Consider the following 23,326-nt stretch of genomic DNA (forward strand, 5'->3'; position numbering starts at 1 on the left):
GGCTGCTGCTGTGAGGAAATATCAGCCTGAAATTACAATGGGCTTTAAAGACCCAGTGAAGTGTGCGCCTGTGCATGATCTGTTATGCTAATACGTATAGTAATGACCAAAATTGTCCATTGGAACCCATATCAAAAGATGTTGGAATAGCAACGAATTTGATGAGTTTTGAATTTGCCGCCTGGAAATCCGCAGTTGACCTCCGCCTTCGTGGGCGTGGCTTGCGATCTACTGCGTGACGTCACGAGATGGTCGCCGCTGAAGTTTTTACATTCATCACAGTTCATTGTTTCTCTGTTTCAAAGTCGATTTTATCAAAGTTTTTGAGCGAGTATTTTACTGGAAAGTGTGTCGGAGTCGACTGGAAGTGATTGCCAATCGAGAAAACCTGACAATGGAGGCGACAGTGAAGAAAACGGGAGGAAAAACACACGGGAAGCGATGCATTGCCGCTGGCTGTAGTAATGTCAAGTCTGCCGAAGTGGCGATCTTTCTGTTCCCAAAAGATGAAGGTGAGCCTGGCTGGTGTCATTGTTTCGTAGATTCGTTGATTGTTCATGACAAATAAAGGCCACTTGTCGATTCGAGAGAGAGAGAGAGAGAGAGAGAGAGAGAGAGAGAGAGAGAGAGAGAGAGAGAGAGAAAGAGAGACTGAGAGAGTTACAGGGTTGTTGTTAGCATCTGGTGCTAGCTCGGAGCTAACGGAGATTAGCTGTTTCAACAATAAGGATAGGGAGAGTCCTCTCCTGTGGGACTGAGAGAGATAACGTCAGCTCAGGGAGGTAAAGGACTCTGAGTGATTAGATTGTAAAATGTAGCCTAAGTTATCTCAGTGGGTTTGGTCATCTATGTAAACAAATATTTCCATCTATGTAATATTAGTTGTATAAAATAGGTTAAGAAATCCTTCCAAAGTTTTTTGATTATTGAAATATATGTTTCATATGAGTGTTGAGAGCTGTATCCATACATCTCTTAATGTTGCCCTCAAAGTGCACCAGATTGATGCATTCAACTTCAATTTAAAGAAAGAAAATCTTCCTGGGGTGCTTGTCCCCGGACACCCCTAGAGGTTGTGAGGTCATCACAAATAAAACAGGTTCACATGGATAGGATACTAGATAAGTGTAGGCCTGTCACGATAATTAATTTTGTTGGACGATACATTTTTCTGGAAATTATTGCGATAAACGATAATATTGTCGGCACCGTTTTAAGACCATTTTAGACATAATGATAATATATAATAATAATTCAAGTACATCCTTTCAAACATAACTTTTTATTGAACATTCAACATTGCAAATGAAATGTGAAATAATATTAAAATATATAAATTATATATAATAAATAAAACAAATTAATTAAATTATAATAAATTAATTAAATCACACAACCAAAACAATAAATTAAATAGTCAGGCTGGAAAACAGAGCTCTCTCTCTCATATATATATATATATATATATATATATATATAAATAAATATGAGCACACATTATCTCACAAGCAAAAAAAACCTCCTTAAAACAACAGTCAAGTGTCCAGTCCACTGTCAAAGACCCAGATGCCTCAACAGGCCATATCCAAATCTGTTTTTCTAAGTTTTCGAGCAAGGAACACCAACATGTTTACATTGTCGGGCGGGGGCTCTCCATCTCCAGCTGCCGTGTTTGCTCCCAGCTGGGAAAACGGAATGGGGTGGTTGTGTTTTAGGTGGTTTAAAATGCGTGGTATTGCCTGCTTTTGTCGCTACCTTTTTTAAACCAATGCGACACACCGCCCGGCTCATTCAAGTCCGTAGGTTCGCCTCGTTGATTTGGTTTGAATCCAAAATACTGCCACACCGGAGAATCGAGATGTGTAGTTAGGTTTTGTAACCAATTCCATTTCACTTTAAATTCCCCGCGAGTAAGTCACACGTTGCCTCCCGCTTGTCGCTATATTATTAATTTGGCTGCTACGCTGCTGCACGTGCACGCGGAGTGTCCTGACCTGGCTGTGTGTCAGCCCCGCCCCTCACAGCGCCCCTGGCAGCCACAGCGCTCCAGGCTAAAATGCTGGTAACATCTTTATGTAAACGGCAATTTATCGAGCTCAGAAAAGTTATCGAGTCCATTTTTATTTATCGTACGATAAGTCAATTTATCGATTATATCGACAGGCCTAGATAAGTGTGCACACTCATTATGTACACTACGCATTTTTCTTGGATTTGTTAACACTATAGTCCCTAACATATTTGTAGAAAGGCAGGAAATGGAATTAAATCGAGAACATTTTTCATTGCGGAGGACCCCCTGTTTTGTGTCCCCCCCACTTCTCAAACCAAAGTTACACCCTTGTCTAGATCTATGACAACAGATTGTCCTCAACTAAATTGACTTCCATGTCCATGTTAATGATGTCATAATATAGACCCTCCAGAAAAATGCGATTCTGCGATCGCAGAATTTACCGCATAATCAGCAAAATGGCGCATATTTTTAAAAGGCGGCATATTTATCAAAAGGCCACATAATCCCCGCATTTTTCGAGACAAAGTTGAGAAAAAAAAAAGTTAACTCGTCTTGACGTGACGTCATCAGCAACACTGTAGGCTATAGAGTGAACCTGTGGAGCCCGCACGATAGAGAAAACACCAAGATGAAAACATCTAATCCATCTCATTTACCGACAAACATTTCTACTAAAGACCGGGCAAAAAGTGGGGGGAAACTATTCTGCACCCCGTGCAACTGTGTGTTGGAGCATAAAAGAACATCGACGTGACGACCCACTTTGATTCATTCAAACATTCGAAAATGCTTTATGCTGCTGCGGACAAGAAAGCCAAACAACTCACGTTCACCGAGGCATCAACCTCCAAAACCCTTTCGAGGGCTACAAGAAACGAAGTGAGTAGCCTACAAGATTGAAGCTGTTCAGATAACGAACGAGTAAATTAAAACAGAATGAGGCGGAGAAGTGTGTGTGTGTGTGTGTGTGTGTGTGTGTGTGTGTGTGTGTGTGTGTGTGTGTGTGTGTGTGTGTGTGTGTGTGTGTGTGTGTGTGTGTGTGTGTGTGTGTGTGTGTGTGTGTGTGTGTGTGTGTGTGTGTGTGTGTGTGTGTGTGTGTGTGTGTGTGTGTGTGTGTGTGTGAGAGAGAGATTAAAATAGCCCAATTGCTTTTACAATAAATACACATTGAATGTGTTCAATTGAATAGTAAAGGGGTTTAACGTTAGTGGCAGGTTGTGTGTGAAAGAGAATAAATAAGACAGCCCAATATTTAAAAAAATTGTTATTCTTTTTTCCTGCATATTTAGCATATTTCGCAACTTTCCGCATATTTCGCAACTTACCGCAATTTCACCGCATAAAATCACATAAAAACCCTGCATCTTTAATCGCATAATCAAGGATTTTAGCCCGCATAATCAAGGATTTTAGCCCGCATAATCAAGGATTTTAGCCCGCATAATCAAGGATTTTTGCCCGCTTTTTTCTGGAGGGTCTAATAATAGATTACCTATAGAATAGAGAGCTTATCTTTTGACTATTAATGGTTGGATTTATTTTATTTCTACAGATCTGTCAAAGGCATGGGCAAAGCAAGTACAGAGAACCAGGAAGGACTGGGAGCCTACCAAATACAGTGTTCTTGGCAGTGAACACTTCACAAGGGACTCCTTTGATGAAAGTGCTCTACTACGAGCGCAGATGGGCATTGCGACAAAGAGGACCTTGATCCTGAAGAAGGGAGCAATTCCAATTGTTATCCCCAGAGTTGGGACTTCAGCTGTGGGACAACTTTCAACGTCAACATCAAGACCGGCTCGATCTGCATTTGCAATGAGAGAGAGAAAGCGGGTAAAGTTGTTAGGCCTAATTTGTTGATGTTAAATCAGGATTTAATTCCAGTGGCTAGTAGTCTCCTGAATTATGATTGTTGAAATGGTATGAGCATGGTGTAGGCCTATACTGTTTTGAATATTTTTTTAATCCATTTCATATTGTGTACATTTGCAGAAAGTAGAAGAACTCCTGGCAGAATCAGAAGTGGAGGGTAGCAGTTTTGCTTCCACAGAGGAATCAATGGAGATGGCCACTGACACAGACATGGCACCGGAACAGGTTTGTGATTTCCCCCAGGTTTTGTTTTAGATGAGCACATTGACTGGTTTTACCTTGCACGTTATCATGACTGGCACACACAGTGGACACATGAAAAAAAACCTTCTTTGTAATATGCACACCTTAGATCTTACACTTGTTATGTAAAACAAAAAGCTTAGCATAAGTCTTGTTCCAAACACCAAACATGCAACCGGCAAACCAGTCTGCTAAATATAATTATTGTAGAAAGTTGCTAGTCAGGCATGATATTGACTTACATATGCATTGGCTCTAGCTAAGCATTACTGTAGGGTACATGTTTATCATGATAATATTGTCTAGAACTTCTAACCCCTCGAAAATATTTTACAACATCACACTATGAAATGTATGTTTTCACCTGGCAGGAACGACAGAGTCAAGATCAGGCCTGCCAGACAGACTGGACTCCAACAGCTACTGTCAGCATCAAGACACAGACTGGGAAACAACTCACAAAAACAAAGACACAGTCAAAGGGTAATGCCACTATTGATTGGTTAATAGTACTGCACTATTAAATCGAAGTTTAATCAGTTCCTAAAAAAAACAAAACACAACAGTTTGACAGGATGAGCAAGTGTGTCATATAATACTGTATTACAGTATGGGATATTCCTTCTAATGTTGAGTTTGTTAACTCTAAATAGTAAGCAACAGATCAACATAGATTTGTGGTTTTATATAAACACAATATAGTATTCCATTGATCATTTCATTTCCAGCATGCCAGGTGACGCCCGAGATGCTGACTGCAAGTCTACCAGTACCAGGGAGGCAGAGAAAGCTGAAAGTCCATGGCACCAGAGACCCAGCTACACCTGACCAGCCACCACAGGCTGTCTCTAGCAGCAGAAGCAGCCAGGCGTCAAAGCTGGAGCAACACCAACTGGAAGACGCGTCGTCCAGCAGTCCAGCTGCACCATCATCAGTATCAGGCTCCTCAGACTGGGAACCCAGTAGCCCCATCTCAGCGGCTGATTCTTCTGACAAGTCAGATCTGTCAGAAAGTCGGGAAGCATTTGGGGATGAGATCTGCCACAAGGAACCCAAATACATCGTCTTTGGCTCCAGCCTCGGGAAACTGCTACAGTGGTGCCACTGTCCATCTTGCGGAGGCGTCGACATCCGTCAAGTGTGGACAACCACTGGAACACTACTTAAGATCCACCAAACATGTGGCTCCTGTCTGCAGGCAACTGAGTGGCAGAGTCAACCGAGCATTGGAAACTTCCCTGCAGGCAACATGCTGTTGTCTGCAGGCATACTGTTTGCCGGTGCGTCGCCAACAAAGGTGCTGCGAGTCCTAAACCACATGGGTGTGATGACCTACGTGAAACGAACATTCTTCTCACACCAGCGAGACATCCTGCAGCCTGCAATACAGGGTGTATGGACGCAACAACAGGCAGCCCACATTGCGATGCTGCAGACTGAAGGGCGACCTCTGGTACTGGGGGGTGACGGCAGAGCCGACAGCCCTGGACACTGCGCAAAATTTGGAACATACACTACAATGGAGCTGGAATCAAATGTGGTGCTAGACCTACAACTGGTGCAGGTACAGTTTATATTGTTCAAGTTCAGAGTTTTGTGTGAGAAATTTAAAACTTCATCTGTACATATTGTAATAGTAACAGTGTTTCAAATCATATTCAGCTCATTGCAGAGCTCCTGTCTAGTTATCTGCCTAACTGGAATGTTCCCTGCTGTATTTTCAGAGAAACGAGTGTGGTGGGAGCTACCATATGGAACTGGAAGGCCTGAAGAGGATGGTGGCCTTCTTTGAGGACATCCTGGAGATTGGCACTCTCGTCACAGACCGACATCGCCAGATTGCCAAATGGATTAGAGAGAATATGCCGTACACAAAACATCTGTATGACATCTGGCATGTAGCCAAGTGTATGTGTCAAATGTTGTTTCTTTTGAAGTTCAAGGAGTAGAGTCTTCTATTGAGTTATCGTAAAGTTGTTATCACCAGACAGACATTGCAGCATGCAGTGTAACAAATCTTATTTGCACACCTCACTCAAATAGATAGATCTCTTTATGATGTCAGTTTTATTTATTGTCTTTGCAGCTGTTGGGAAGAAGCTGAAAGCCATCTGCAAGCTCAAGGGCTGTGAGGACCTGAAAGCATGGCAACAGAGCATCATCAACCACTTGTACTGGGCAGTGGTTTCCTCCACGCAAGACGACGCAGAACTGATTGTGGATAAATGGAAGTCGGTGGAGCAGCATGTCCTAAACCTCCACAGGGGCCATGGTGGAAAGTTCCCCACATGTGCGCACAAGAGACTACAAGGCAGGGCTCACAAGAAGAAGTGGATCAAACCAAGTGAGTTTAGAGTCAATACTCCTTTTACTGATATGGCGGCAGACGTGACATTTAAAATTACGTCTGTTGCGTCAGCAACGGGTGACTTTAATTTTAACCGTCATCCACCGCCAAAAGGAGTATGGAATGTATACAGTGTATGTATACTGAGTGATTAAAAACCCATGACATACCCAGCAACAACAATGTACTGACTGTCTTATGGTTGGGTACATAATCCAAAAAGTTAAGTCTGAGCAACAAACATTAGAATTGATAATCCATAATGTCAAGCACTGCCATTAAAATTTGTTGATGATTGATTTATTGATCTGTTGATTGCAGGTTCACTATCAGCTGTCAAACTGGAGAAACTGGTGACAGACAAGATGCTGTGCAAGGACATCGGCAAGCTCTCTGCCGTACACCAGACGTCCAAGGTGGAGGGCTTTCACAGCCTCATCATTCAGTTTGCACCAAAGTCTTACGTTTACTCCTACACTGGCATGCTGTGCAGGTTGGTCTTTTCAGCATATAATTCGAAGGCTTGTACTGTACCAGCTAAAGACTTGTTTCAGTTACCGTATTTTCCGGACTATAAGTCGCTCCTGAGTATAAGTCGCATCAGCCAATAAATGCGTCGTGAAGAGGAAAAAAACGTATATAGGTCGCACCGGACTATAAGTCGTATTTATTCAGATATTTATTTTCAAATCCAAGCCAATAACAGACATTTACGGTAAACTGGAAAGGGAAGTTATTAACTACACAGGTCCGGTATGTTAACGCAACACATACCTTCTACCTGGAGGCTGGCTCTGCGAGTCGGGCTAGGGTGGCATGCTTCTACCCCTTGACGCGCTCCGACGGAGGACTGCTGGGACAGACGGGGCATCTCGGACGCACCCACTGAGCATTCGGCCGCTGGGCTGGTAGGGGTGGACCCTGCGCCGCACCGGACACAAGACGGCGGGCTAACAACAGACGGCTAACAAGCTAACAAGACGGCTAACAACAGATGGCTAACAAGCAGCTAACCCGGAAGAACCGTCCGCTCTCTTCTTCGTTTTTTTCAGTGGTACAGGAGCAGCATATAGTTGTCACAAGCCGAGAGCGCCCTCTGGTGGCTGTAGACGGTTCATGTCAGTCAGCATGAATTGACATTTAAAACATATATACGTCGCTCCTGACTATAAGTCGCAGGACCAGCCAAACTAGGAAAAAAAGTGCGACTTATAGTCCGGAAAATACGGTACTTGGGAATGGGCGTTTTTGTATCGTGCTGAACCAGGTCCCCGTGCTGAACCAGGTCCCCGTGCTGTATAAAAGCTTGCGACGTTACGTCACATCTCCCATAGTGTGTCAAAATGGAGGAAGGAACTGTGATGAAGTTGTCAACTCCAAGACACACATTGCCAGGACTAAAATAAAACACTAAATCACTTTCTGAATCAATATCAAGTTAAATAGAGCTGTTCATGTATAGACGTGGAATAATTACAAAAGAGAGATATTTCTTTTCACATTTTTAAAACTGTTTCTTCGTTTATGTTAACAGAACCCTTCTTACCGGTGTCGGTACCAGATGTGTTCGGGGTACCATATGTGTTCGGGGTCCGTCTCTTACCAGTGACGTCACGACGTCACGACGTAATGACGTCACGCATTGTGATTGGCTGTACGGTAATTTACCCACGCTGTTTAGACTAGTATAGAGGGGTGTTTTGATCATTACATTACATTGTATTTAGCTGACGCTTAAGTGCATTCGACCAACAAGATAAAAACTTGAAGAAATACAATAAAACTTGAAGAAAAACAAAGACGAATGAGGAGAAGAACAAGAGAAATCGAAGGTAAGAAGTATATAACGTAATATGGTAGGTAATATGTAATATGTTCAGTGCCGTTGGTACGTTAGTTCAAACAGTAACAACGGACTATTTTTCTTAGCGTATGCATGTCAATTTAAATCAATACATACAACTATTTCACATGTACAATATTTTCTTAGCCCTAATACTTAATACTACTTATTTCGTTTTGATTGTTATATTTGATTATATTATATATTATCAATAAATTATATATTATATATCAATATGATATACTTTTCTATATAATAGATTATCAAAAAAAGTATTTATTAAGTAAGGGATAATGTGCAGCAATCACAATCAAGTCCACAATCGAATCCATAAAGACAAAGTAAATCTGTTTACAGTTGTTTCATATGGATGTTGAGAGGTATCCATATATCTCTTCATTTTGCTCTCAAAGTGCACCAGATTGATGCATTTAACTTCAATATTTAAAAAAGATCACTCCAAAGGGAGTGCTTGTTCTTCCTTCTGTCTGTCTGAATCTGTGTATTCTCATGTTCCGATTAACCCAGCCAAATTTTTCTTCTTTTGTGTCTTGATGTGATCTTGAGTCGAGGCTGATCCTCTTGCTGTGGTCCCGCATCCTGGATCCTCTATCCTGAGTTCTGGATTAAGTCGTGGACTTCGGGTCGCGGCTGAACCTGTCTCTGCGGTCCTGCCTGGGTCTCGTCGTGCTGCCTCCCTGAAGGCTCCCACAGGATTGTTGACATCTTCGTGGATTCATCCTATTATTATAGAAGCATGCATTTCCTAACATACGGTCTACCTATGTTGCAAATGTATTATCTCTTCGATTTACACACGGCATCTATTGCACGTCTGTCCGTCCTGGGAGAGGGATCCCTCCTCTGTTGCTCTCCCCGAGGTTTCTCCCATTTTTCCCTTTAAACTGTGGGTTTTCTCTTGAAGTTTTTCCTTGTACGATGTGAGGGTCTAAGGACAAAGGGTGTCGTTTTCTTCTCATACTGATATTCTGAACAAACTGCTGTTGTATTAGCTGTAAAATGTCTTTACTGTAGGGTATTTTTATTATTTGTACAGCACTTTGGCTCGACCAAAAATCGTTTATAAATGTGCTATATAAATAAAACTTGATTTGATTGATTTGATTTGAAAGGGTGTGCGTCAAGGTTCCATATTAGGACCAATAATTTTACCATATACTGTATGTAAATAATCTCTAATAATCTTTCAAATGCTGCTTTCTATTTCTATGCAGATGATACTGTTATTTATTGTTCATCCTCTTCTATAGAGCAAGTCTTGATTTCCTCCAGTCTGCCTTTGATGTTATTCCATCCCATTTATCTCAACTCAAGTTAGTATTAAATGCAGACAACTCCAAACTCATGATATTCTCAAATCGCAAAAAGTTAACTTCTTTTCTCCCCAACATTTGTACTGTTCAAGGGACTGACATTGACATTGAAAGGGTCACTACATACACATATCTAGGTTTTATTATTGATCAGAACTTATCTTTCAAGTCACACACTGAAAATGTTGTTTTAAAATTAGGTTTCTCCTTTCAGACAAGGAAACATTTGATCTCTGCAACGTTTTTACCAGTATTGGATTCTGGTGATCTGCTTTACATGAATTCCTCTGACCAGTGCCTAAAGAGTTTGGATACTGTGTACCATTGTGCATTATGTTTTATTTCATATATATATATAATATATATATATATATATATATATTGTGAGTTTGGAATAAATATGCACTTCATGAAAATTATTAGTTGGTTACTGTTAGTAAAAAAACAGTAAGGTTAATACTGGATGTTTGTTACACTTGGATATGTTTTCTGTAACACTTGTAACATAATTATTCTCCAGTTTATGCATTTGAGTGACTTGCAGTTAATGCTCGACATTCAATTCAAAACCTTTATTTATCCAGGTAAAATCCCATTGAGATCAATGATCTATTTTTCAAGGGAGACCTGCAGCAGTAGGTTCCACATGAAGACATAAAAACTTAAACGACAGAACAACAAAAGGACATCATACAGCAAAAAATACAGGGATTACAATTTACATATCTATCCACATGTACAGGTACCAACAGCATCTGACTGTGGAGCATCCAACCGAGCTTTAAAAACATGTAGTGGTACCAGCTTGGTAATTTTACATTCTTTTTGCAGACTGTTCCAAGTTAGTGGAGCTGCACATCTAAAAGCTTTCTTCCCTAAGACAGTCCGAGCACTTGGCACATTTAATAAAACCACAGCATGAGATCTCAGGCAATAAGTACTTTCAATTTGCCGAGAGATCAGGGAGCAGATATAAGATGGTACTTTATCCAACATGGCTTTGTAAATGAAAATGTACCAGTGACTGAGCCTCAGTACAGTAAGTGATGGCAAAACCGCCTTGGTTTACAGTGTACAGTGATGTGTAAGTGCTTTAAGGGCGACTGTGGCTGTGAGGGAGTGTGGTCGTCTTTCAACCAGAAGGTTGTGGGTTCGATCCCAGCCCATGCAGTCAACATGTCGATGTATCCTTGGGCAAGATACTTAACCCTGAGTTGCTCCCGATGGCATGGCCAACGGTGTGTGAATGTGTGTGAATGTTAGGTCCTAGAGTAAGGTACACTGCTCTGTATGAATGGGTGTGAATGGGTGAATGACATATAGTATGTAAAGCGCTTTGAGGGGTCTTAAAGACTGGATAAAGCGCTATATAAGTACAGTCCATTTACCATTTACAGTTTGTCACAAATCTCAGTGCACTGTGATAGTAAAACCTTATTGTGGTGTAATTATATATCCAAAGCAGTCAGAAGTCAGAAAATCTTTAGTGATGTTTAACCACTCAGAAGACAGCCCATCAAAATTAACACATTGGGACCTTTCAGAGAGGTAGTTCATCTTCTACATATAATAACGGACAAAGTAAAGAATGAAGTGTAGGCTATGTTTAAATGTTCGGAATTTGACCGTGTATGATGGTCCTCTTGAGTTGCCGTACAGCCAATGGCGTACAGCCATTGCTCCGTTTTCATGTTTTTTTAACATGTTTTTCACAAACATTTTCACACGCTAGGAGCATAGGAATAATTCAATTCGGTTCGTCATGATCTGTAGATGTGATTTGCCCCCGAGCACCCCTGGGTAAATTACCGTACAGCGAATCACAATGCGTACAATGCGTGACGTCATTGGTAAGAGACGGCCCCCGAACACATATGGTACCCCGAACACATCTGGTACCGACACCGGACTGCATTACAACGAGAATTCCAGCAAACATACTGCAACTACGAAGGCGGGAGAACAGAGGTTCAAAATCCGCTACCCCAAGTACAAGGCTGGAGGTCATGTTGTGATGAAGATCCTAGTAGAGGCAACATTCAGTGAGTTTGAAATGAAATTACTCAAAATAATATTGTCCAGATTGGTAATGTACCCGTACTAATGATTTAGTAACTAATTCAGTTCAAAACCCCAATTTAAAGAATGATCTCGGCTTGATGACAGACACCATTTATTATCAGAGAACATTATAAAGTTCAAGTTTTGTATTCTGTCTTTGAACACTGTTGCAGGCTATGTGGATGATCTCATGAGAGAGGTGGTCGACCTCTGCAAGAAACCCAGCGCAGACAGACCTGTACAGCTGGAGGAGCCTCCCACTCTGTCCTCGACAATGGAGAAGCCTGACAAAGCAGAGGCCATCAAGGCACATGCCAGTCGTTTCAAGACCAAATAGTCTGTCACTGTGCATCTTCAACTGTAGAACTGTATTAAACATTCACTTCAGAACTGTATTGTCACTGTCCTTCTTCATAACCTTGATAGTCCATGGATTGAAACTGTCGACGAATTTGGTTCACTGCACAAGAGGGCAGTGGCACTTTTATGTCGCGTCCTAGGTAACCCCAGCAAAGTCTCACCAGCTGGCGGTAGGCTGTGTATCGGTGGCGTCTGCAAGATAAAACATTATAGCATTGATATGACGACAGCTACTGTAAGAGACTACTACAAATGAAGGACAATAGATGATAATAGGTCAACTTCAAAGTTACATTTTCTTATACTCAGATCATAAAAGACTAATATTCAAACGTATAAAGTTGCAAAAGTTGTCATGACATCATATAAACTGATGCATTTATATACTAGTAATATACTTTATTGTAAATAGTGTTTGTAAGCAGGGCAGGAATTTCACGAGGGCCACGAGGGCCATGGCCCTCCCACTTTGGCCTTGTGCCCTTAAAAATGATATCTGCCATAAGGCCACAGTGGCCTTGATGCCCTCTCTGACTAAGTTTTGTGGTTTAGCAGTCTGCCTCTTTTCTGACACGGCTTCAACACCAGCATATTTTGAAGGAGGAAAAAAAAATCAGCGGTGCGCTTGATTTGAGCCTGGAATGCACCGCTCGGACGGTCTATGATGACAGTTGACATCAGTCTAGGACCTATCTCCGCCCACCCCCTCACGCGTCCGTGTGCGTAGGACGGTCTAGGACCTAGCTAGCTGATTCTCCGCTCAAGAAAAGGCTGAGGTGAGGTAAGGTTTTGTGATGATCCTGTTTGCCGTTAAGTTTTTCATTTGTCCAGCTTTAAGTGTAATTTTATGGATAACATTACTATTTCTTGCTCGTATGGTAATGCATAATTATAATATTTTGAAGTGTTTTTGTTACTACTTGGATAAGTTATGTTGCAGTTGTGTTCTTTTTTTATTATTATCTAGTGCTAGGCAGTTAGCGCTGTGTTGTTAGCTGTCAAAGACCTCTGTGCAGACTTATTTGACCACCGGCGATCGCAGACGGAAGTTCAAAGTTTGCTGCTCGTTTATATCGCCCAATTTTCAAAACGCGATCAAAATACCCATTCACATGTCTTGTGGCATGCCTGAACTGTCCACAAAAAAATTACGTTACCCCCACTGGCCAGAACTAGCTTAGTTAGCTTAGCATAGCAACTGCCATTCAATTACATTGTAATTGACATCCTTTCAAAACATATTGTGTTAAAGTTATTATGTAAGCTTAAATAAAGTAATGAACTCATTATTTACCTTTCGGGCGTCTGGAAAATGGCCTTGGTTTTGTGGAAATGTCCAGGGAAACCGTTTATATGCTTAATCCATTTACAAGGAAAAACAGTCAGTATTTTTTCATGTAATTCCACCATGATGTCGGCCAACTCTTTCTGGTCAGCCGAAACAAATGTATGCATAATGCCATACATCGACAAACTTGTGAAGAAGTCCCCTATCAAACCAAAAGGTCTTCATTTGTTGTCAACCAACTGTTTCTCAAAGACGGCGCTATATTTCATGTGTGCACCGAACCGAGTTTCCATTACAGAAAAGCGTGACTTCCGTATCTGACCTCGTACTCAAAAGGTGGAATAAAAGTCAATACACTTTGATACGGGGTCAGTCAAACAGACCCGAGATTCCTGGTGCTATGCCACCTATTGTTTGTAAGGGGTATTGCATGCCTTTCCGTCTCCAAATTAAGCCATCATCCCATTTGCGCAAAGAGGTTAACGTGAACGACTGCCAATCAATAAGAGATTTTGTCTCATTGTTTTTTGTGTTGTTACTTGCAGCAACATTAGTTTGTTTTCTTTTATCATCCCCAGATAAAACTATGCCGAGCAAACAGCGAAGGGAGAAGTGTATTAAAAGAAACTTTGAAGATGCAGCTAAAAACTGCAAAACAATGGACTCATTTTTGAGGAGGTAAGTGGTAAATAATGATTCAAGAGGGAACAAGATATTGTAGTTTGTTAGTATAAGTAACAGCAGCACACCTAAAATTAAGGTGACAGATTATGACACTCTGCCCCCGATTAAAACTGTCCCCAATTTGAACGGGAGAGAAATAAGCTAAGTATATAAGTTAGGGTAACCAGTTAAAATAACGTACAGAGGTTGTATCGCATATTGAACACTCATTATTAGTGTTTATTAGTTAATTAGTTCTATAAGATAAGTCACATTACCCTTTCAATTATACATCACATTACGTTTATTAATTTATGTTAAAAGTATGTGATCAAATGGACATATTAAATTAAAATACTATTTGTTTTTTAGTTGCAGTAAGGCAGATCAGTCAGTGGACAGAGAGCCAGAAAAAAAACCAACAGAGAGTTGGACAGGAAGAAGAGCAGACAAGAGTGGAGAGACAAAGTCCAGTGAACATTGATGAAAGAGGAGGAGATGATGAAGGCCTTGATAATGATAGGGAAACAGAAGTAACAGGAGGAGATTCTGAAGTACCAAGACAACGAGATGGTAGAGGAGGAGAAAGAAATGAGACAGATTTAGAGAAGGCTGGAGGAGACAATGGGCTAGAAACCAGGGAAGAGAGAGCACAAGAAAAGGCAGGAGAAGATGAGACCGATTACAGGAACAAGGGAGAGGAAAGGAGAGAAAAAGGAGAAGACATGGAGGGACCGGGACAAGGCCATGACCAAGAGGTAGATGGAAACAGCAAGAAGAGAAAAACTACTGCCACCAATGTAGAGTCTTGGGGGTATGACTGGCTGCACTTTGAGAAGGACAAGGACGGCTATGTTACTAAGTTGTGGTGCTGCATCTGCAGGGAGCACTATAAAAACCGCACTGCACAACACACATATATCCATAACACAGACACATACATAACTGGCAGCACAAATGTTAAAAAATGTACAGCCAAAACACATTATGAGTCAAAAGCTCACATCACAGCATGGCAGCAATCAAATCAGGCTCCAACTACTTCGAAAACAGTTACACAGCTCCAGAAGCTCAACAACAAAACCGAAACAAAGATGTGCAAGTTATTTGACATTGCATACACTGTAGCATATACTGAGCAGCCGTTTAGTCTGTACAAGACTCTTGTGTCAGTGGAGCGCAAGCATGGGGTGGAGCTCGGGTTCACCTACCATAATTCAAAGTCCTGCCACATATTCATTGAGCACATTGCTGGCAGCATCAGAGACCAACTTCAAGCTCTGAAAAACTGTGAGCCTTTCTACTGCTCCTTACTGTTTGATGGCAGCACAGACAAAGGAACATCAGATAAGGAAGTCATAAGCATAAAGCTTATTGAACACGGCTCCCCGACAATCAGATTACTTGGGTAAGAATAAGAGAGACAATCAGTCTACTATATAGATGTAAAAATATGTTTGTTTGTTTTTTTGCTTTACAATTAATTAGAAAAGGGCAGGACAATTGAGAGAAAGAATGTAATGATTTTACATAGGTTCAGGTGATTGTAATTACATTTTCACTTATTTAATAGTAAGAAGACCTAATTCTTGATTTCTTTTTTGTGTTCCATATTTTTTAAAGTATTGCAGAGCCAACAGCATGTAATGCAGATGGAATATTCGAGGCCATTATGGAAAAGTGTGCAGACAACAAGATTGATCTGAGTGGCTGCTTGACAGCAACAGCAGCTGATGGTGCAGCAGTCAATTTTGGGAAGACAAATGGTGTCCTCACCAAACTACAGGGACATGTGCCGTGGATGCTTAAAGTACATTGCATTGCCCACAGACTAGAGCTATGTCTGAAGGATGCCTTCAAGGGCACATACTTTGAACAGGTAGGAGGAGTAATTATTCTATAAAATATGAAAAAAGAATTTGTAATACAATGTCTGATTAATGCCTTAATAATGCCTATTTAATTCTGTATTTTCTGTTTTTCTTTGAACAAGATTGATGACCTGCTCATGAAGATTTACTCTCTCTACCGTCGTTCTCCCAAAAAATGGAGGGAGTTGAAGGCCATTGGAGAGGAACTGGAGGAGCACGTCATTAAACCAGCTCGCTCCGTGGGGACCAGGTGGATAGATCACAGGAGGAGGGCTGTTTCCTGTCTTGCGACAAAAAACTACAGAAGCATTGTTACCCACCTCCAGGAAAGACAGGATGAGGCATCACCAGACAAAGAAAAGATCAGGGCAGTGTTAAGGCAGTTGACCTCACCAAAGTTTATTCTTCACATGGCACTGTATCAGGATCTTCTATCTGACCTGGCTGAACTCTCACTGAATTTCCAAGGCGATCAACTGCCCTTGTCGTGTGTGCGTAGCAGGATCCTGGCTGCACAGGCTGCGCTACACAAACAAACAGAGAAGCCAGGCCCCTATCTCCGTCCAGTGCTTGAGTCCTTCACAACCACCAGTGAGGAATTTGCATACAATGATATTAACATCAGAAAGTCCAATGTTTCTGCCGAAGCCTTCCTTCTGTCAAGGAAAAACATAGTTGACAACATCATTGCGGCCATTGGTGAGAGATTCTCTACTTTCTCCACCGACCCTGTACTCCTGGCTGCCGAAATATTCGATCCCATCAATTTCCCAACAGAACCAAATTTCTTAGAGGAGTTTGGGGAGGAGGAAATCCATCATTTGTGTAAACACTTCGAGCCCCTCCTGACCAAAAATGGCTGCAATGTGCCTGAGGTAGACAAAGAATGGTTCAGAGCCAAACACGACATTGTGCGTCACCATAGTAGGGAAACTTTCCTCCCATTATGGTCCAGATTCTTGTTGGAGAAGGGAAGAATGTACCCCAATCTGCTGCACCTAATACAAATAGTCCTAGTTTTTCCTGTCTCTACCTCTCAAGTTGAACGGCAGTTCTCAGTAATGAAGAGAATGCAGGGCGATTGGCGTTTAAGCCTGCACACTTCAACAATTGAAGATCTACTCCTCATCAAATCCCAGGGTTGTGCTCCTGCTGAATATCAAAGTGATGAAGCTGTGGCAAGATGGTGGGCAGCTGGCATCAACAAAAGGAGTCCCAATATTCATCCCTATGGTCAAAGGAACCCCAAAAGTCCAAATCTCCCTGACTCGTCATCATCTCCATCTTCAAGTGACTCAGAATAAGGACGCACCTTGATGTAGGCCCACTACCACAGTCTCGCAGTGAGCCAAACATGTCTGTGCTATAAGAATCCTTTGTAGTTTTAATAAATAATTTGTTTAATTGCAATTTGGTGTCCATTGAATGCTTAATAAATATATATAAAAGTATTGTAAATGCATATACAATCGTAGTCACTTTATATCGTATGTTAAATCATTGTTTTAATTTATGGCCTTGGTGCCCTGGCTTTTGGCCTTTGTGCCCTTAAAAAATTGACAACTCAAAAGGCCAAGTGACCTTGCCCCTAAAATGACGAAATTCCAGGCCTGTTTGTAAGGCTTACTCATTGCCCTCTTGCTGGAGATGGCCATAATGTTGCCTGTATCCGTAGTATGCTATACGCAGCACCCAGATGTCTAGACAGCCAGATCGGAAGCCGGGGTGGTCGATTATGCAGCTGTGGAAACCATCCTCCTCCATGGTCCTGGTGACAGCGGGGATTTCCCGACAGCACACACTCTCGGCTACAGTGTCCATGTTGTTACAGTTGTCGCACTGACACCTAAAACATATAAAATAGATGTAACATTATGATTAGCAGGAATGCCAGGATGTTTCAGTGTTGTCAGGTTGCGACATTTTGCAAGGTAACTGGATTTTATCATTTTAACTTGGAACTGTATATTGTTGAATTTTATGCAGAAGATCCAATAAAGTTAGACTATGTGCGCATGAAAATAATTTCTTGTTCTCGCCCCCTGATTATCTGATAGGTGGAATTATTCCCATAAACTGCAGATAATCAGAAAAACAGGGCTGGTCACCCTGGTGTATGTTTTAATTCAATGACCAGAAAGTTCTAATTCTAGTTTAATAATACTCTAGCACATGACATGTACATAAACTAATTATTTCCCAGAGGCTGAGCCCAAGCAGAGATTTTAAACAAGGCAAATCCACCCCCCCCCCCCTATTTTCAAATCGACAGTGACAGCACAGTCACTGCTAACCTGCTAACCATTCAGTGTTCTGTAGCCGGTCAATGTCTTCCCCATCGTCTATGTCGTCGCCATCATCCTCCCCACTTGACGTCCCTGACGGCTCAAATCTGTAGGGTTCAATGATGTCCTGCGCTTCCTCATCGTCACTTCCATCTTCTGTGCCACTTTCCTCATCTATCCTGTCCGAAAAGCTGTCAAAATCAATCATTTCTCTCGCACTTGTATCACTTTCCAAAGTCTCCGCCATGTTTACAATCACAACTGGATCCATCTTGTGACGTCACAGCCGCTATCGTCTGCAACTTCCGGTAGGCTCAGACGGCCGTTATTATTAAAATGAATAATGAATAAATAAATAAATAATTAAAAATCATTTTAGCCATGAACAGGCAAAATGATATGTAAGGAATGAAACTGCCATTTCATTTTGGCGCAAAAACATGCACTTCACGGGCACTTTAATGGAGACATGTTGAACATTTTGTCACTTCATGCCATCAAGAGGCACTTAGTTTAATTATTTGTCATTTTTCAAGCTACGAGATGTTTTCCTACGTTTATCATGAAAAATTATGTTTCAAGAATGTAGGGTTTGGAAATTATGGCAGTTTAAAAAAAAAATATCAAGGCACATTTCAAGATTTCTTACCCTCTAGCTGTGACATCACGCACTCCAGTTAATGTTAAAATGTGAAGAAAACCTCTAAAACAAGTTCTGAACAATGTTTAATAACTCTAAAGGTAAAAATCAGATGTTTTACACGAATAATGTCAGAAAGATGTGTAACATTTTAAAGTTGGAATGAGGTTTCTGAGTGAAAGTATGAATGAACAGTTAGCAGTTGAAGTCGCATGAAGATTTGTTGAAGTTGAAGAATTTCTCCATTGACTTCAATGGTTAAAAATGGGATGTATTATGGGATGTATCTCTGTTAACAGCATTCCCACTAAATTAGGTCATCCCAAACAATGCCACACAAGTGCGCACGCGCGCAGTGCACTCACAAAGTGTGCAGACAGGTCCACAGAAACTACCGGTATGCTTAGTCCTACTTTAGTTACTGTACTGAAAAAAGCAGACGGCGCTGCACTCCACACACACGGACTCAAAACCATGGACACACTGGCATATCAATTACATAAACAATGTATAGGCCTAAATTGCATAAGCTACAGTATTGCAACTAAGCAGACAGCGCTGCCTCTCTCTCTCTCTCTCTCTCTCTCTCTCTCTCTCTCTCTCTCTCTCTCTCTCTCTCTCTCTCTCTCTCTCTCTCCACTTTCAAAATCTATTTAAAACTCATAACAAACAAATAAACACAATTCCCAAAGTTGTCCTGAAATTAACTTATTAAATAAACGAAACGAAAAATATAGCCTACTTATGCAAACAACATTGAATCTGGACTTGAAATTATTCTGATAAGGCCTAGCCACATTGAAAATAAGCAGACAGCGCTGATTTGTTCACACACACACACACACACACACACACACACACACACACACACACACACACACACACACACACACACACACACACACACACACACACACACACACACACACACACACACACACACACACACACACCTTGCATTTTGAAGACTGATACAACCGAAATGGATGAACAAACTTTGCAGCCCAGTTTCCCGGTTTTGCAGTCTATCCACTGGTATGCCTCTTGTTTCCTCCGCAACATCTCCTCCGTCCATACCTCTGGAAAAGGTGAGCTTGAACGTTGCTAGCATAGCTAACGTTGACGTTAGTGCTAGCATTATCCACATCTTTAGGCAGCTCTTCTGATGATGTACTAGTAGCAGCTTCACTTGTAGCTTCGGTGCCGCTAGCCTCTTTCTTTTTGTATATATATAAATAAGTCAAGTATAGAATGTTTGCCTGCCATTGTAGAGCTTTCTCGAGTCGTTAGCGTTCTTGAGGGAAAGAGCTCCCGCCAAATCACTGAAACATCCCCAGCTCGCTGCGGGGTCACGAGCGTGATGAGGAATCATCCTTTTTTAAGGAAATCGTTTTTATTTTGTATTATAATTACTGTGAAATGTATTATGTGTCTGTCATTATTACAACAAATACACACTTGCAACTGATAACACTGGCAATGATTTTATATTTATTAGACTATTAAAAAAAAGATCATGCTCCAAATAAGTGGGGGTAGGGCGTACCCCCGCGTCCAAAACCCTCTACACCACTGCCCAATATACCCCACAGATTTTTTTTTTTTTCTGGAAATCCGAGGGGATTACAGATTTCAAAATCATCTACTGTATGTACAAAATAAGTGAAATAGAACACTCCTTAGAGAACTTCAAATTGTCTTTGTAAATACATCCATCATAAAAGGATTTATACTGAATTTGATCAGATTGATAGGGAGATTTCAAATTGACTGCTTTATCCAAATAAGTTTTACAGTTTAAGGTCTGCTGTATAGATTTTAGTATAGAGACGTATTGAAAAGATCTTCTCTTCTGGGAGTCAAGTATAAATTATATAGGTTCTACAACATTGAAATGTTTTTTGTAATATGTCTTTCGCTTCCAGGCAGTGGAAAGTGGCCCACAACCACTAATAGAAGCAGTAATTAGATTTGACTTACAAAGAGTTGATGCTAGCTCTTGTAGAACAGTTTTGTCTACTTCACAGTTAAAATTCTGCTGAGATATGGTTTGATGGATAAGAGGGACAGAAGCAGTGCTTATTAAGTAGTCAAATTCTTGCAGAAGTTCATCAACTGCCAAAACCAGAAACAAAATATATATGTTCTAGCTTTAGTAAAAGCAAGGCGACTTTGATCTCAACACTACATGACAAGTCATTTAAATCCTGAACATCATAACTACTATCAGCCAAGTCCTCTGCACTTGTATCATCTGAAGGCTCAGTACTAATACTATCAGTTGGGATATCGTCACAAACATGACTTCAGATTAACCCCTGTCTTTCAAGTATACCAGGCTTTAAGTCATTTACTGAACAATTGTTATGATTTCTGCTTCTTTGAGTTCGAAAAGACCCATAAATATTGGTTTTGTACGAACAACCCTGAGAGACACAAAAGACTGTTTCACTGTTTTTTAGATGCTGTGCCATATGTTGAAAATAGTTTTTTTAAGTTGAACATTGATTGTAATTGCATACATGACATTTAAATGTTGTCAGTTCAGTTTGTGAGGATGGATGATGATATCTTGACAAGTGGCTCAGAAGTGCATTCCAGGTCTTGCAATTACATGAACAGTTGAAATAGATGCATGGATAGGAATGACGGCGTCCATAATGTCTGTGTTCAAGTTTGTAATGTTTAAGTAGCTCAGATCTCCGTGAAACAGAAGTATCACAGTATTTGCATATCCACATTCATCAGCAGACTAGGAAATGGAGAAAAAAGACCCGCCTTAACCATCTTCAACTTAATACAATTAACGAAATGCTGAATGGCACACTTTCAATTGATTTAATGCATCTATTACATTGACTTATATTTGTTTTCAGTTACTTCAACAATAAAGCAATATTGTAAGTAAGTATTTAAACGTACAGTATAACTCGTACTAGAGTATTGTTCTGCTTCTGGACCAACGGAAAAGATTATGTTGAAAACGGAAGCCAGGATTCTTAATTAGACCAATTTAAAAATGTACTTTGATTAAATGACACAGTCGTTACACTATTTTCAGTGTAGTACCACAGATCAGCCACTACAAACATTTGCTTCAACCACTGGCTCCCTTCCTGTGGGCTTGTCCTGTATCAACACTTTTGTTTGTGTGATGCTAAAACCTGAAATAAAAGCTGTGGTGCTGACATTTTGAGATTGAGGGTAATGCCTGTGAATACGGATGTGTGTAATATAACCTGTACATCACGTGAATTACTAAACGTAATAAAAGGAACTGAAGCGCTAGCTGTTGTTAGTCTGATAAACATGCTAAAAAGGCTGACTTTGGAAAACATTTGTAGCCATTAATACTGTCATTAATACATTTTGTGACCCCTCAAAGAGCTTTTTACACATACAAGTCAGCACTCCCCCATTCACACACTCATACAGTGTCAGAGGCTGCCATACAAGGGGCCACTAACTTATGGAGAACACTTTCACTGGACTTTGAATTAGCAGACAGAAACAACAGTCCTGTACCAAACAACTCAGGTTTAAACTTGAAAAAGTAAATTGGTCAATTTACCCCAAGGATGGCTCAATTTACAACTAATCCCTTAAATGAGGCAAGTTAAGCCACAAGAAAACAGTTTTTTGAGAAGTCATATTTTCATGACCCTTTGTGATGCATTATTTAGATTTTGGTTGACGGAAGACATCCTGAAGTAAAGGTTGTTGTTGTCATTTGACTTGTCAGGACAACATAAGTAAAAATTGGCTCATCTTACCTCACTCTCCCCCTGTGCTTGATGACGTGTCTAGGTTCATTTTATACCATACCCATAGCACTTCTTTATTCCAGGAATTACAGAGATGCCATGAAAGGGAAAGCCGACAATTTATAAAACTAGATACCATATAAGGATCGAGTATATGAAGCAATCCGATTTGTTCATTCATTAGGCGTAAGGTAAGCATGAAGGCTTACAGGCACAGAGGGATCGCTGTACAGCAGCCAGTTTTATTTAATTATACAAGTGAGAGAGCACAGATCCTTTTACAGACACTGAGGAGTTCCAGCATGAGATGCCTCCTCTGCCAAGGAATCAATGCTCTTGCTTACACTGTGAGATTCCAACATGAGGCCCGAAAGCTGGCCCTGGAGTCAGGAACACACGGTCGTTGATTCAAAGCCAAATGTTCCCTGGATGCATCTGGGTAGTTGACTTGGAGTTATCTTAATATACTGAGCTGTGAATCTTTTTCTGGCTCTGAAAGTCAACCCTTGTAAAAAAAAACTCTGTAAACTGTATGCCATGCCAGCAGGGTGTCTGGCCGTCACACTTTCGAACATGGGGCAACTTGTTGCTTATCAGAACTGTTGTCCAAAGTGACTTTTCTGAATTTGGCCACAGATACCCACAATAGTTTAATACTCTCACTAGCAATTTTAAAAAGGTCTTCATGAACTGTATTCTATACATTCCCTCATATAGTCTGAATGGTTGTGTGGCTCA

At 40.9% G+C, this 23,326-nt stretch overlaps 4 protein-coding genes across 5 annotated transcripts; 3 read left to right on the forward strand and 1 right to left on the reverse strand.

The window, feature by feature from the left end:
- Positions 1-249: 249 nt before the first annotated feature.
- Positions 250-9,913, forward strand: LOC307033893 (uncharacterized protein). Of its 2 annotated transcripts, none has more exons than XM_079672528.1 (9): positions 250-512; positions 3,570-3,850; positions 4,010-4,114; positions 4,504-4,615; positions 4,861-5,696; positions 5,857-6,040; positions 6,219-6,476; positions 6,801-6,972; positions 8,014-9,913. In XM_079672528.1, the coding sequence occupies exons 1-9, from the start codon at positions 395-397 to the stop codon at positions 8,168-8,170; spliced, it is 2,223 nt and encodes a 740-aa protein (XP_079528654.1). In that variant the 5' UTR covers positions 250-394; the 3' UTR covers positions 8,171-9,913. The 2 variants fall into 2 exon arrangements, with proteins under 2 accessions (XP_079528654.1, XP_079528655.1); XM_079672529.1 differs by lacking the exon at positions 8,014-9,913 and adding an exon at positions 7,747-8,006.
- Positions 9,914-10,312: 399 nt separating this feature from the next.
- LOC307033357 (uncharacterized protein) lies at positions 10,313-12,247 on the forward strand. Its single transcript, XM_079671789.1, has 2 exons — positions 10,313-11,698; positions 11,891-12,247. The coding sequence occupies exons 1-2, from the start codon at positions 11,482-11,484 to the stop codon at positions 12,052-12,054; spliced, it is 381 nt and encodes a 126-aa protein (XP_079527915.1). The 5' UTR covers positions 10,313-11,481; the 3' UTR covers positions 12,055-12,247.
- Positions 12,248-15,700: 3,453 nt separating this feature from the next.
- Positions 15,701-17,221, forward strand: LOC307032975 (zinc finger protein 862-like; the record flags this gene model as incomplete). Its single annotated transcript, XM_079671245.1, has 2 exons — positions 15,701-15,907; positions 16,022-17,221. 2 exons carry the CDS (start codon positions 15,701-15,703, stop codon positions 17,201-17,203), a joined length of 1,389 nt encoding a protein of 462 aa, XP_079527371.1. The 3' UTR covers positions 17,204-17,221.
- Positions 17,222-17,522: 301 nt separating this feature from the next.
- On the reverse strand, positions 17,523-18,432 carry LOC307032977 (uncharacterized protein; the record flags this gene model as incomplete). The annotated part of the gene is made up of 2 exons (XM_079671246.1): positions 18,202-18,432; positions 17,523-17,745 (listed from the first exon to the last, which is right to left on the reverse strand). Exons 1-2 carry the CDS (start codon positions 18,429-18,431, stop codon positions 17,523-17,525), a joined length of 453 nt encoding a protein of 150 aa, XP_079527372.1. The 5' UTR covers position 18,432.
- Positions 18,433-23,326: the final 4,894 nt, after the last annotated feature.

Source organism: Notothenia rossii (genome assembly GCF_949606895.1).
Source record: "Notothenia rossii genome assembly, chromosome: 3".
NCBI classification, from domain to species: domain Eukaryota; kingdom Metazoa; phylum Chordata; class Actinopteri; order Perciformes; family Nototheniidae; genus Notothenia; species Notothenia rossii.

Coding starts and splice junctions, on each gene's coding strand:
- LOC307033893 (XM_079672528.1), top strand. CDS start 395: ATGGAGGCGACAGTGAAGAAAACGGGAGGAAAAACACACGGGAAGCGA. Junction 4,115..4,503: donor CAGACATGGCACCGGAACAG/GTTTGTGATTTC, acceptor TTCACCTGGCAG/GAACGACAGAGTCAAGATCA. Junction 5,697..5,856: donor TAGACCTACAACTGGTGCAG/GTACAGTTTATA, acceptor CTGTATTTTCAG/AGAAACGAGTGTGGTGGGAG.
- LOC307033357 (XM_079671789.1), top strand. CDS start 11,482: ATGCGTACAATGCGTGACGTCATTGGTAAGAGACGGCCCCCGAACACA. Junction 11,699..11,890: donor CCTAGTAGAGGCAACATTCA/GTGAGTTTGAAA, acceptor ACACTGTTGCAG/GCTATGTGGATGATCTCATG.